This window comes from Myodes glareolus, chromosome 15 (assembly GCF_982192425.1).
Source record: "Myodes glareolus chromosome 15, mMyoGla1.1, whole genome shotgun sequence".
Classification (NCBI taxonomy): Eukaryota; Metazoa; Chordata; class Mammalia; order Rodentia; family Cricetidae; genus Myodes; species Myodes glareolus.
In genome coordinates this window covers 60,339,606-60,355,957 of record NC_142040.1, presented here as the reverse complement: position 1 = coordinate 60,355,957, position 16,352 = coordinate 60,339,606, and the positions used below count along the sequence as shown (strand labels likewise).

General features: G+C 34.3%; 1 protein-coding gene across 2 annotated transcripts in view; it reads right to left on the bottom strand.

Moving 5' to 3' along the window:
- The window catches only part of LOC125397464 (cadherin-10), a 186,329-nt gene that overhangs the window by 21,259 nt on the left and 148,718 nt on the right, over positions 1–16,352 (bottom strand). For both annotated transcript variants that reach the window (XM_085676605.2, XM_048429864.3), the window contains exons 6-7: positions 6,346–6,533; positions 4,643–4,896 (exon numbers count right to left, since the gene is read on the bottom strand). In XM_085676605.2, coding sequence (XP_085532731.1) covers positions 4,643–4,896; positions 6,346–6,533 — 442 coding nt within the window. The remainder of the gene's footprint in view (positions 1–4,642; positions 4,897–6,345; positions 6,534–16,352) is intronic.

Genomic DNA, 16,352 nt, shown 5'->3' with positions numbered 1-16,352 from the left:
ATCCCAGAACTCAGGAGGCAGAGGCATGTAGATCTATGTGAGTTTGAGGACAGTCTGGTCTACAGAGCTATTTCAAGGATAACTAATGCTACACACACACACACACACACACACACACACACACACACACACAAACATGAGAACAATCTTCAACTAGTTATCAAATCAAAGAAAACTACCGAGCTAATTGTCAGGTTAGAAAACTAGAAGGTCCCTTACACGTGAAAAAATCTTCAGTTTCAATGCATTGCTTACTATATAAAATACACCCAGAATAGTGTATCACTGTCTGCTCTCTGTCTTTTGTGTTCTCTATCTTGTGTACTCTACTTAACTTGAAAGTAAATAGAAGAATGTGGGGGATTATTTGGCGGTATCTTGTAGGCAGAGATAAGACTTCTACATTACAATTAGTTTTTATGTTAATGTATTTTGCATGTGTGCACATGCCACAGTGCATATTTGGAGATCAGAAGACAACCCATGACCTTTGAATATCTTTGGACCCAGAAGAGCAATTTTAAGGTTTGAGCTCTTACAGATATCAGACTGGCAGGTAAAGCTCTTACACACCCTGGGCCATCTCACCAGCCAAGATCTTCCTTTCAAATATAATTTATAGTCTGACTGTATTTCTATCTGTTTGCTGGTAAATTATGTGGTACATTTCCTTTTCTTTCTTAAAACTATTTCCAGAATATGCTTAAACAATTCTTTTATTTATGCATAAATAATTCATAATAAGCGACTATATTTATAATACGTATAATTTGAGTCCCAACAAAAGTATTAAACTGTCAACTATATTGACTTTGAATATCTATAATATTTCCTTGATATAGCTAGAGATGGATTCTGCTGATACAAAATTTTTCAGAAGCTGAATCCCTTAATATAAGGCGATAATAACATTCAAACAACCATAGAAACATACATCAAGTTTTGCATCACTTACACATATCTTATGACTCCCAATATAAAGGCATGGTGATATGCATAGAAAAACATTTATTTGCTCAGTATAATCACAATATCTTGTCCAACTATTGTCTTTTTCTACATCTTACATCTCTGCATGCCTTATAATTCCTAACATAATGTAAATATATGGGAATAAACATAAAAAAGTCTGTGCCTGTCTGTAAAAGCATATTTTTTTTATTCTGAACATTTTTTTTGCCAAGATAATGATGAACCCATGGATATGGAATGCATAACCCATAATTTTTAAGTGTGTGTTTATATAAATATATGTTTATTTATATAAGATATATATCTCTAGGTTTTATTTAAACCATATCATCTAAAACTATTGCATTTCCTATAGCTAACATAGAACAAAGTGAAAATATACCACAAACAGCAGCAATAAACTTGTCATATAGAGCATTATAGCTGGTATAGTAGTTTGAAAGAAAATGGCCTCCAAAGGGAGTAGCACTATTAAGAGATATGGACTTGTTGGAGTAGGTGTGGCCTTGTTGGAGAAAGTGTGTCACTGTGGAGGTGGGCAGTGAGACATGTTCACTTCCTGTTTTCTGCATATCACTATGTAGAACTCTCAGCTACCTCTCAAACATCATGTCTGCCTGCATACTACCATGTCCCACCATGATAATGGAGTAAATGTGTGACCTGTTAGTGATTAAATGTTTACTTTATAAGCATTTTATGTTCATGGTTTCTTCACATCAATAGAAACACTAAGAGAAGTTGGTATCAGGAGTGGGGTATTGCTGTGATAGACCTGACCATGCTTTCATTCGAAGGAATATGGACCTTGGGACTATGGATTAAAAAAACAATGGAATACTTTAAATGCTACTTAATGGACCACCCTAGTAGGAGCATGGAAGACAATGGTGCTGAATGTGATTTGGACTGTGCGTTCCTGGATCAAGAAGTTTCAGTGGAGAAGACTATTAATATGTGACAAGACCAGTCAGTCTTGTGATATTATGGTGAAGAATGTGGCTGCTTTTGGGTCTTGTCTAAAAAGTCTAACTGAGTCTAAAGTAAAGAGTTTGGGAGTAATTTTGTTGGTAGAGAAAATCTCAAAACAGTCTAGTAGAGACTCTATCATGTGATTATTAGTGTTAACTTTGATGAAGATTTATAAGGGAAAGGATTGAGCTAAGCAAATAAAACTTCAAAATGAACAGGTGAAAAAGGGGGTACAAAGAAGTAGAATGGAGCTAAATCTTATTTCAGGGAACTAAAATGGTTAAGAAATAAAACAAACGGAGTGGTAACCTCAGAGCAAGATCCCACTTAGCTAAGTTTCCTATAGAGAAAGAAATTTAAGGAAAGTTTAGAGCTAGGTGTAGTGGTACATGCCTTCTACAAAGTAATTTCCAGAATACCCAAGCTTAGGCAATGAAGGAAAAGATTGAAAACAGAAAGTTTGTGAAAATGTAATTAAATGGGGGGGGGGTATGTTTTATTCCCAGTATGCAGCAAACCTTGGCAGCTACAGCCACATGGTTCTGAAGTTAAAGGTAGAAGAAAGGGGGTATGAAAATTGCTTCTGTGACTAAGAGAAACCACTAAGACTAGGCAAGTGACAGGAGTATCTCTAAATGGAGGCCTAGAGATTGTCTCTGAGTGGAGGTATTGGGTGAAGCTGTGAATTGGAAACCTGGATTGCCTTGGATACCTACCATGCCAGAGATGACAGAGCCCTGGGATACCTGCTGAGTAGAGCTGCTAACCAGCCCAAGAGAAAGAAGTGTGTTTGAGTCAGTAAAACTAAAAGGATTTGGGGATTTGAACAACATTTTGACATCAGACATTGAGGTGCGCATTTTAGTTTGTCCAGCTGGTTTTTGAATTTGCTTGCACCATAACTTCCTCTTCCATGTCATGTCCCAAAATAACAATAATGGACTACGTCTCTGAATTGTAAGTGACACCACCACTTAATGTTTTCTTTTATAAGAGTTGCCATGATCATGGTGTCTTTTCCCAGAAATACAAACACTAACACAGACATGAAAATGTACCTATTCTATCAGTACTTAGGAAAGCACCATCATTAAGCATTTTAATTTATTGAGACATGTCCAGAGATAGATTTGAGATAATAATGTCCAGTCTGTATAAAAACACAAATTAATTTCACATTCTTAAGAAATATTTTGTTATATCAATACCAATTGACTGTATTCATCCCTCAAAAGCAGTGTATAGGTTTTGGGCATGTAGTCTATTTGGGCAAGGTTCTTGCATATCATATATGAGGCTCTGGAATTGTCCCCAGAAGCACCTAGTGTGAGCATTGTGGTATAGGTCTGAAATCCCAGAACTTGGGAGGTAAAGTTAGGAAGAAAAGAAATTCAAGGTCATCACTGGCTACATTGCATAGTTGTGATTAATGCAATTAATGTGATTAATGCAATGCAAGAGTCTGTTTTAAATCAGACAAAGCAAACACATCATATTCTAAAATCTGTTTCGAAAACAGGGACTAAGAACATAGCCTACTGAGGTTCATTCTTTGGCAAGAATATGTTAGGTACTTAATGGGGAAAATTAAATACCCATATTAGTTATTTTAAGTAAATTTCAAAAAAAATACATAAAATGTAGCAACTTTAATAAAGCGACAAGAAAAGTGCCATTTATGGCAAATTTCATCTGGCATATGGGAGCACTTGTGTGATTATGATGCACACTTTTCTTTTTCTACCAGTATATAACTTGTGGTAGAATGCATGAATATAATATGACAATGTATTTGCATAAAATACATGAATAAGTGATATACAAAGATATATTACTGTGTGACTAGTACAATTTTTTTAACACTAGCAGAATCTGCATAATTGTTCACTTGAATCCACTCAGAATCGCAAGGAATAATAAACTTAAAGTTCTATACATCTTAAAGCAGAAAAATTCAAAAGACTTCACTCAGAAACTGCAAAACAAATATTGCAACTCATACTTAACTGTGTCATATAGATGCAAACTCAGTTTACAGAGTTTTGGCAAAGGAATAAAATCCAAAACCCACAATAGACTAACAGATTACAGGAAACGTTTGTTTTGATGCTGAACAATGTACCAAGAAATTTATATTTCTTTAATACACCAGTTCAAATGCTAGTGAAAACTTTGAATCTTGGTTATTTTTATATATCTATCAGACCTCGTGTGCCTTTAAAATTGCATAGGAAGGGGCTAGAGAGATGGCTCAGCAGCAAAAAGCTAGGTAGGAAGAAAATTAAAAACAAAATGTACAGAAATGATTCTCATGTGTCTGGATATTCAAATCTTTTTTGAAACAGCTAATTAAAAAAAATAAAACACACACAATCATGAAACAAATCTGAAATGAAAATCTTCCCATTTGTAATAGATTGATCATGCCTAAACATAGCATCTATATAAATGATCAGAATAACCAATGTTTTAATGAATTAAACTCATGACATTAACATAATGGAAAAGGCAAGGACAAGAAAATCATGAAGTAGGTATATGCTTTGCCCACAACATTTTGTCAAAAATATCTCTTAAATTCTGGGCACACCAAATTTGTGTAGAATTTACATAGAAAATCTTGTAATCAAGTAGAATTTCATGGTCCCATTATGCCTTCAACTCTGTTCTTTTTCATTTTTAACATGGACATAATTACCTGATGGGACTGGATGTAGAATCTGGGTCTCTTGCCATGACAGTGCCAATGATTGTGCCCACTTCAATGTCCTCATGAACTTCAAACAGATAGGAGGATCGGCTGAAAACAGGGGGCTCGTCCACATCTTCTATGGAAATTTTCACAATTGTCGTGTCTTTGAACGGCCCTAGATAATAAAAGCGTGGATCCACATGGGTATTTTCTGCTTCGACCTTCAGAGTATAAAGTCTCCGGCTCTCATAGTCAAGTGGCTGTATAAGACAAAAATTATCAAGTTAAACTCCGGGTAGTGGGAGTCTGCCCTCCTTAATTTACACTAGGATTTGAAATCTTGAAAGTTGTTCATTAACAAGAAGTAATAAAAATTAGACACTTTTAAAAATTTTCTATTTCCCACTAGTATTTATAATGACAGGTGTCTAATATGTAGTACTTTTGAACATATGAAAATTTTTAACTATTATACAAATTTGAATGAATATTTAATCTCATAAGGGTGATAATTCTGTACAAACTATGGGATGATCTGTTATGCACTTCTGTGTGTATATGTACTTGATGATATAAAGGTTAGGGCTCAACATTTTAAGACAAAAATTCTATGATTTTAAACATTTGAGGTTTTAAAAATATGTGTCCAAGTATTTTCATCAGTGTAAAGACTCCAGGAAAATATGAAGTCTTTGTAGAATTTCAAACATCAGCAGTTATAAGAAATATTCAAGATAATCAATACATAGTTTAATGAGAAAAAACATATAGCAATTTCATTAGTAGGATGTATTAAAAACAAAAAATGGACTTTACTGTTGATATAATTTAGATATCATGAATTTAAAATATAATCCCTTGACTCATTAGGATGGGCTAAAAAATCATTGCTTCCTCAAATTTGCTCATCTTTTTTTTTTTTTTTTCATAGAAGCAAAAGATTCTTTTTCCATTATTGTTACTTTCTGGTTAGTAATTGCTACTTTCCGGTTTTGAAAAGTTGTTTTTTAGCATTACTAGCCACTGGAAGTGACAGTTTGTTGTGTATCCTGTGCTTCAATAGCATCTCAGGAAAACTGTATTAGTTACCAGTACCTCAACGGTTACTCTTTTTGCAGCATATCAATTTGACCTAAATAAAAATGTGCCTGATTTTCTTTATAATGATAGAGCCAACTACAATAAAACCTGGCTACCTTTAAGTTTTTTCACTGAGCATATGTTGGAAGAAAAATTTAATTTGTATGGCAGAAGGGAAAATGTGAACAATTAAATTATGTTCCAATCCATTCTGTCTCTTTTTACTAGCAACTCTAATTATTGATTCATACATCTGGATAGCATGTTATTTTTATGCCTCCAACTGTGATGATATATTGCCATTATTAGTTATTAACTGCTCTTTAAGAAAACATTGCTTTTCCAGGGGCTTTTAATAACACGAATAAGAAATATAATTACACATATATTAACTTTACTGTTCAAATTTTTGTTCAAGCCTCAGGTTTCATGTTTCAAATAAGAAGAGCATATTGTCAGAATGTCTAAGAGGCTCTCTGACATCAAAGTCTTCTCATTTATTGTAATGCAAAACTCAACTGAGCATACCAATGCTTTTTCTTTTGGCAGCTAATGCAAGAGCAAACAGTACACAATGAAATCTCTGCTGGCTAAACACAAAGATGCTTGTTTATGTTGAAGCTGAACACCTTTTTCACAGTAATGATGCCTTCCTGTGTGTCCTTCTCAGTTATAATGTCAAACATATCTGTCCCATCTCCATCAATAATGCGGTAATCTACTTCAGCATTTTTTCCCATGTCAGCATCGGTTGCTTTTACGCTTCCAACAGCTGTTCCAACTGGAGAGGATTCAAGAACTCGAAGATGGATGGTATCTGTACAGAACAAAAAATTTATAAATGCTAATATACATATACATATTTATATACATCATTTCTTTCTCAAGTTTATACATGCATATATGAGAAAAAGTGATTAAGTAGATTTTTCTAGAGAATATTCAAAAGTAAAGTGTCTGCAAAAGAATATCATACAACATATAATCTTTGTTAGATGTTGTTGAACTAATATTTTGAATATATTCATTAAAAACTGGTAGAAAAATGTGGAATTTCAAGGGTGCTTTCATGGATACAGCAATCTGTATAGTGTCAGTAGTTAATTCTGATTTTGAAAATTAGCTTATTTCATTTGAATGGATGTCATCGGAGTGCAGAAAGGCACCTGAATCCCTGCATGTGTTTACATAATCACAACAAGTCACCTGAAACACAGTGAATATTTGTGCTCAACATTTTCCATGCTATGTGCAGTTATTTACATCTCTTACTTTAGCTGCAGATCAAAACAGCTCAGAAATCCACAGAATCAGTCACGATGTATAAGAATCTCAACTCTATTTGTGACAAGTAAAACAAAAACTAGTCTGTGTTGGAAATAAAAGATGTCCTTCACAGTGTCAGAGTACAAACATTAAATTCTGACAAAGCCTCTTTCATTCTGGAGCAAAACATGAATATATCTAAGCCTTTGGTATACCTGTATGTGATTCCAACACGAATCTTCCCTACCATTAATGAGACTTAAATTTTAACATCTGGTCATAAACTACAGTGTCTGATGGGTTAATTGACTGTAAGCACACTTCTGACTATAGCTCCATGTGCCCATAAAGCTTAATTCTCTTTATTAGACCTCTTAAGGTCCAGACCTGTTAAGTTGTCCTGGTATTACATTCATATTTCTTTCTTAATATCTTTTACCTCTAGTCTCTTCCATGAAAGATTTGCATTAAACTAAACTTTCAGTATTTTTCTGACTAATAAATTTTCCATGTCCTTCCCTGTACTTTAATATGTATACATCATGACAAATAATTCTTTATCATAAATTATTTCTTCATTATCCCCATATATTCTCATAGAGTTCTCCAAATACAAGATTCCTTGATATGTGCTCACTCAGGGGCCATGTAATAGCATAAAGGAGGGCTCTCATTATGAGTGTCTTTCTTACAAATGGCATTGGAGCTCAGCGTGGTCTCCTTCTATTATTCTAAACATCCTTAGCTGTTCTTGAGGTCTTGCAAAGTTGACAGCAAAACTCCACTACTGACTTGGTTACTAACATACTGATGATCTTTGCTCCAAGTCTTCCTTTTCCGTGGAACCCCTGAATCCTGAGCAGCCCAGTGGCTCAGTTGATCACTTCCTTCAGGTTCCCGCTCAAATGTGAGCTTGATAGAAAGTAAACTAGATGAAAACAACATAACCAAAACCAGAGTTTTCTGGCACTGTTATAATCCCATTCCATTGCTAGGATTTATTTTATATGTGTAGCATGAAAGAATACAATGAAATAGGCTTTTGGTACTTCTTCTATATTGTATTCCCAGTTGTTTGTTTTTCTCTACTATTGTCAAATACATACATTTCTTTGTAGTAGGGTATAGAAATTGCATATTGGATAGAAGCTTCAGAATTTACTGAACTGTATGCCTTCCTAAATCCTACCACTGTTTAAAATATCTCTGTCCACAGTGCAATCCACATTACAAACTTGATGCCAACTTTGAAATGGCTCATTGGTTAAAGCATGTACTGTGCAGCCAATAGGTCAAGATAGGAAAAGACAGGATTTTAATATCGAAAACCTGCTCCCAAGTGTTTGTGTCTCCTCATTGTAAGTACACACACATGCTTTTCACACACTTACATGAGAATAGATGACCACCAATACATTCTTGACAGTTGAAAACAATAGAAAATTAGGTTCTTTATGGCTTATATAAGGCAACAAATCTGAGGGCCAAAAACACAAAGCAAAGAACCAAAACAACCATCAGCAGAAAACTCCAAAAGGCTTATAACGGATGCACTAACGGAAGCTAAACACACTATGTAGAAAGAAAATAGGACTACAGAGGAGAAAAATGTATTACTTTACGCAGTTATGAACAGGGAAAGAAGAAATGAGTGACTTGAGTATTAAATGTAAAATGATGCTATAATAAAATAACCTAACACTCAAAGAAATGAGTTAAAATAAAAGCAAAGAATAGTGAAGTTTTAAACAAATCCACAAGAAAAACAATAAAAATACCAAACTCATTTTGAAAGACTTCTCCAATAAAGCCGATATTTAGCAAACATGATCTGACTTGCCTTCGCTAACTTTTCTGTTATTGTGAAAAGTGTATTTTCATTCATTCTTTCATCCTGAAAGCATACTTGCAAAATATTAATAGTTTTGTGTTTTCCCTCTGCACAGTGTTTAGCTGCATTGAATGAGATCAGGTTGTCTTGTGACTGAGAGTGAGGGATCATTACTACGTTTCTGTGCCCCTACCATCTTTCACTAACGATAAATTAGTCTACATTTATTTATAATTGATGCAATCGATGGCTCTCTTACAGAAAATGCCTTGAGTTTGTACAAATATCTTATGTTTCATCAGAAATCTTCACCCTAATTTTTGCATCAATCAGTAATATAACCAGGAAAATACATACTGGAAATTAATGACGGTGATCTTCTTGATTTTCTATGGTGTCATAATTATTATGTAGAATTCTGGAAAGGGAAACTTTCTGTCACCACATTCATTTTTAATCATTTTTTAACTATGGAGATGATTAGTGACCAGTGAAGCCTCAAAAACACTGATTATTTTTTAAAGTCTGCTTTTTCCCCTGCTAGAATAATTTCATTTCCTCCTATAACTCTTTCATATTTGACATTTGGTAATCTATCCACTTTCCTTCAGTGCCTATGAATTTTCTTTCCTTACATTTTTCCCATCATTACTTAAATCTAAGAAACAAGATGTTCTAGATTCTTCTTATAATTTTTCAGTCCAAGACATAAAATCAACTAGGTATTCACATAATTTTAGTAAACCAAAACTATAGTTTTGAAAAATTTGATGAAGTATGGTGTTCTAGAATCACAAACTATCCTTGAGTCATAATGTGTAAATGTGTTAAAGACAAAAGCAAGATAATTACTTATACTTGAAATAAGAACCTACTACATCAGAATAACACTCTAATACAACCTTAACAGGGTAATTTCAATAGAAGTCAGTAAATAACATTCAGCACATTATCTGATCTTTCAAAAAAGGAACATATATATCCTTGAGAAAAGATTTTTCAGTGCAATGGTTAGTAATGTAATATTTAAAAATATCTTTTAAAAATATTATGCCATTCAATGACAGACTAGAAGAACTTAAGCAAAGAGCATTGCTACGTTAATGCTGATAATATGCTTTGATTTCTGAGCTTCAATGTGAGTAACAGCTGCACATTGTTTCTGAACGTTATTGCTGAAAACGGTGTAGAATTCCATTCCCTGACATTAACATGCAACTCTGTTTGACTTCCCGAATATTACTCGTTAATACTGGTGTTTCTCCACTTAAACTCTGAACATAGTCTTGATGAAATTTTTATAGTTTTTAAATCTGAGGAATTGAAAGGAAAATAAGGCAAGAATTTATTTATGGAACAATTAAGGGAGATATCATTGAGTAACTAGATTATAGACGAAAACAACAACAACAAAACTAATCAATTTGTTGCTGGAGGCTACAGAATTAGATAAAAGTTAAGAAAATAAAAAGCTTCCATCAATACATTTTATATTGAATTTAATCAGGATTTGTTTCTTACAATGTTAGCTTGTTAATTTAGTCTGATCTAATACTGAAAACACATTAAACACTTTAAATTATACAAAGGTACATATATGTATGCATATATGTGTGAGTATATATACACATATATATCTATACATAGAGATGGTGTATGGTGGTCAAATAATAATCCAGGAAAATAAAGATCTCAAGAAGTGGACAGTTATATTACTTTAGTCTGTGAATATTTCTTATTCTACAATAAATTTATCCTAATTTGGATTGATTCATGAAGCTATAAAGATCGTGACCAATTACGTGAAATTCAACCAGACAGTTACTCAGCTAGCAGATAGCAATGAAATAGGACTAGCTGGATGTTTTGGTTCACACCTTTAGAGACTGGGGTTAGGAAACTGCTGGTGAGTTCAAGGCCAAATAAGATAGAGTAAAATGAATGTTACTGTGACTAAGTTATCTCTCTCTCAAAAATTTCTAAGTAAGAGACAATGCAAGGAAAATAAAGTATGTTGTGCATGATGAGATTATACTTTAGTATCTATATTAGTAAACATATGTCTAAGGGCCTAAAGAACAACAAAACCTAGATGGCTAAGTGAAAGCATTAGGTTGGATATGGAAAACCATTTACAGATGTATACACCAGAAAAATAAAAAGTATGCCAAAGCAGAAACAGAAAATATGCAATAAAAGGCAAGATGTGAAATCTTTTTATACCTATTGATCTTATAAAAATGAAATCTAATATAACCAATGTGAAGAACTTTTGTACAATAGAAATCATGAATGGCCTAGCAGAAAGTAACCTATGAACATTGATTTGGGGTGTACACGATTCTGGAGGCTTTGTTAAAATGAACCCAGCTTTGTCAGCTGACTGGGTACACATCACCTGACTACTATAAGGACAATTTATTATCAGAACCCTAGAAATTGGAACCATAGCTGTAATGATCCTATTATAATTAAAATTAAAATTTGATTAAGTTCTCCTGTTTCAAAGACGGTCACAGTTTGATAGTCTGCGTAGTAAAAGGCTTGAATTCAGCTCACAAAAGGGGTAAAATGAGAATGTATGTTATGAAATTAAATACTGTATAATTAGGAAACATTGGTATTTACAAAGAGGCAAATGTAGAAACAAAACATAGAATTGTTATTTTAAAATATAGTAATAGCAACAAGAACAACAACAACAACAACAATAATAATAATAATAATAATAATAATAATACAAATAACAAAACCAAGTCAGTGAATGGACTAGCGTATACCCATATATCCTACTCCTATCTGAAAGGAAATACTTTTAGCTATCTTTGTGTGCAACAATAGTTAAATGACTAGTAGGAACATAACATTAAATTAAATAGTCAGGTTTCTTATACTCATACAATGTAAATATAACGAAATTATTATTGAAAAACTATGTTTCTGTACCTTGATCAATAAGAGAAAGTTGGCATAAAAAGATAAGGACAGGATAATGTTGTCTGGTTTTATATTTGTCATCTATGTTTGACTGTGGTCTGTATTTGATAAAGACCCAAAATGTTATCTTAAAAACAATGGTCATGCGAAAGATAACCAGGCAGCCTGATCTCTCACAAAGGCCTATAGGCAACTGAGGAAATCTGGGAATGGAAAAGATGGCCATCCCTGAGAAAAGCACACTATTGGTGCTCAACAACAGTCAGCTCTGAATACATGCTTAAAGGTAGAATTATATGGACCAAAGTGGTTACATTTAGGAACAATATGTCTTTGCAATGCATATATGCATGCAGCAGCAATTAGTGAAAAATAGAGACCATGAAATTAAAGGAGAGTTGGGAGGGGTATGTGGGACAGTTTGGAGGGAGGAAAGGGAAGGGAGAAATGTAATTAAATTATAATCTCAAAAAAATTCACTGAAGCTGAAAATAGCAGATGGATCAACACAATATTAATAGCAGCCGACAAGAGACTAAGTGAGCTAGAAGATAGATAAAATTAATAAATAACTTAGAGATTCACAAGAGGGAGTGAACTCAACTGTCAGTGAGCTTTTTAAAAAGCAGGTAAGAAAATTAGCAATGTCATGAAAAGTTGATGATAAAATTATTTTGGCCCCTGAATGTTTACTCTAACCAACATATTAATTAAATTTGATTCCCAAAGGAAGATAGTTTCATATTCAGCCAATTCCATTTGGTTCTTTTTAAGTAACCTGGTGAAGATTGTATCCCATGAAAACAAGGGTAAATCAAGATCCGTGGGTCCTAAGAATGCATAAGGCATACTGTCCACAAAGAAAGGAGAACGTGCCTGAGGCGGGAGATTTTCCCAACTATAGAAATCTACAGAAATTATCCATCCTAAATTAGAAAAGCCATACCAAGGTTCTAGGACTGCTACTGTGGACCTGACCTTAATGGAGAAAATGAAACATCAGAACTCAGTAACCAAGTTTGAGCAGAAAGTACCTACAAGGTTAAAAGAGGCCTGGAAAGATGGGTCCATGGGTAAGAAATTTTAATAAGCAAGCATGAGGCCTTGGATGTGAGAGGTGGAGAAATGAGGTGCTCTCGGGCACTTTGGCTGCCATTCCAGCTACAAGTTCAGAGACAATCCATGTCATAGAAGAAAACGTAAGAGCAGGGCACCGTGGACCTATGCTGACCAGCTTGTTATCAGAGTTCCGCCTGTACACAGCAATGTGCATGCACCCTTAATACTTACATGCATGTGAGAAAGCATGCACATGTGTGCACATGCACACAGATACACATGCACACACACATACACACTTTCTATATTAGATTGTAGGAACTGATATACGATGAGGGAAGAGAGCAAGAAAGAGAAAGAGGGGAGGACAAGGGTGTGTGCTCTTAGTTCCACCAATTTTAATTTCATGTAGATTTCACTGGGGATACGTCTCTGAAATTGTGTCCTACATTTTTATTTTCGGCTTGGAATTCTTTTGATTGCTTGACAGCATATGCTTACATCTGAAAGTCTGTTCACTTTTATGTCGCCGTTACATGTGTGTTCAAGTATTGAAGATTATCGATTCACTTAATTTCTCTGTTAGTATAGAGACAATATCCGTTTTGAGGTTTGACATTGTTGGGTTAGTGTTATTAATGCTGTGCTATTTTTCCTAGCTTTGACAACGTAAGCATGAAAGGGAATAGGTTTTTTGGTTTACTATGAGCCTGATAGTTCTGTACTTATTGATATAGTTATATTGATTATAAGTTCTCTAGTGATTTCTTGGGAAGTATTTATGTAAATGAAGATGGAGATACATTAATTTTCTTCCAGCAATAAAAATGAAATTTTCTTCAAAGTGTTCCAGAATTTTCTGAAAAACCATGACTGAGCTCATTCATTAAGGTAGCATAGATATAGTTCTGACAAATAAACCAAAGAGTTTTGTAAGAAGTTACATATATTGTTAAACACTCCTCACACCTGCTTTTTGTATGAAGTTACTCGTTTACTCATTGGAAACCGTTTTATTCGGTGACCTCTATTCATAATATTAGAATGCTTTCTTTGGAATTACACTTTGCACAGATCTAATTTTAGGTCAAACTTTATTTGATCTATTTCAAAGTTTAAAAGTTCATTTTCAAGTTGTAAACTTACAAAAGGGTGATTCATTAACACTCGACTAATTATTTTCTAGTTGCTTATGCTGAATACAAATATCCTGGTTTGTCATGCAAACTGATACTGCTTTAATTGAGAGTCAGTCTGTTCTCCTTCCTGGGGTAATTTCCATGTAAGTCAAGAAGCAGAGAACTGAAGAAATGCACAGATTCTTAGATTCTTATGTCCGCACTGACAAAGGCAAAGGAACACAGCCCTGGCACCCATCTCGCTTCATTTCTTTTTAAAGGCGCCTATTTGTGTGCTACTTATTTTTTATGGTACAGTTGATGGAGCTTTAATTATGCGTCGAGCTTTCCTATCAATTCCAATTTGTAGTTGCTTGAAATTCATTCCCAGGTGCCAGATTGAATCATCTGCTTCTCTTTTAATGATTAGAGCACATAAATATTTCTTCCTGGTAAGGATGTTCCTACCTTGGTTGTCCACTTAAGCACCTGGATGTGAGAAGATGTGCAAGTGAAAATCTAGAGGTGATGTTGCAAAGAGGCCTTCCACACAATGGGACAAGCAATGGCTGTGGTTTCTTCAATAAGAATACTTGCAAACTGATATTGAAAACCTCACATGACACCTGAATTGTCATCAGCAAAGATTTCAGACAGTTTTGATGCATTTCTAGGTTTTCTGTCTTTGGGAATGATAGGCTGGTCACAGACTCTCCCTTGCCCTCAAATAACAGGGTTCCTATATGGCAGTATCGAAAATTTTGCAGATTTTTGTAGTGAAATTAGAAATAATTGGCAGTTCAATTTAAGTAAGGGACTTTGTGAAAGCAGAGTCAAACTAAGAGATGTGACAAGCAACGTCCGTTAGAACGACAAAAAGAAATGCCAGAAATCAACCTGGAGAGGAACAAGGGCAAATTGCTTTTTTCCAGGTTTTGAGCTTAGCAGCAAATAGCTGCTATTTTGTTTTGTCGCAAACAAACAAACAAAAAAAAAAAACGAGGTTGAAAGAGATAATTTTTCTTTATCCTTTGTTCTCTGTCCTTGTTGCCATCACATTTACATAAGAGCCTTCTACTTTTCCAAGGGGGAGATTTTTCAAAATGCCCCACACATACAAATCAACAAAATAATTTAACATTAGTCTAATTTTTTATTTGCTTTGCGTGTAATCTTCTTGCAACATCTCAGTGCTGTATAATAATCTCAAACAATACTTGCTTTAAGAAAAATGACACAATTATGCACGTTTATAAAGCATTCCATTGTATAATGCTCAAAAGATGTTTTTTAATGAGCTTAACAGGAAGAAATTAAAAACAAGATAAAGCTCCTTGGAGGCAGTGCGGGGTAGTTAAGGAAATTATGCCGTGCTAAATGGGCGTTTAGGAGAAGGCAGAGGAGAGTTGAAAGTCACACTGGAGACTGACAAACTGCTAAGGCTTCGGAATTGAAGACTTTCACCAGAGGAGACAGAAAACTAAATCTGTGAACACCAGAGACAGGATCACTGGCTTATTTGGAGGGCATTTAAGTTAAATTATTGCAAAAAGCCATGTTGGATATTTTAGGTTTTTTTTTTTTTTCCTATGCCCTTGGGGAAGGCATCGAGACAGAGCAACCATTGATCTCCTGAGTCTATAGGATGTATCCTGACATTTCTTTGAAATTGTCTGCCAGTATATTACATCAGTTCACAGAACTGCAACATATGAAAACACAGAAATATGTAGGATTGGTGGGGGGGGCTTCTAGAAAAACCTCAAGTCAGTTAGCCACAGGCGAAGGATTTCATTACACTTACCGTGCAATCCCTTTACATCTCACCTGAAATTTAACTGTCGTAAAAAATCATTAAGAATGGACTAAACATTTGTACAGCAAATGCTTATCTATATTCCAGTACTTGGAGTATGGTCAACATTAATTTTGTTAGGCAGCACAAAACAGGGACTCTGATTCCCATTATGACATATGTTAATATTAAATTGGCAGAGAAAAATGTAGAGCTCAATAAAAATTTTAAAAATGATAAAAAATTGGTTACTCTGAGGCAGTTTCCACTCGATTAAATAGGGCAGTCTAGAGAAACATAGCTTTCCATATGATGCCTCTTAAACAATTACATTATTTCAACACATATGAAACATGGGATAATTATCCAGGTTCTGTCATCCTAAACATGTTATTTCACTTACACTTTACATGACCATTTACTTAAATGCCACATCACCGATTCACATATTTCTCCAACTAGTATACATTTACAATCCACAATTTCTGCAATACAAAAATCCAACTTGAAATCCTTCACTGTCCCTCCCTTAGGCTGCCCTTGCCTGATTCCCTCCTTTCTTTTCCCCTCTCTTTCCAACAAGCTTTTCTGGTAGAAAGCTTCAAAAGCTTCAAAGTACCTTTTTTATTG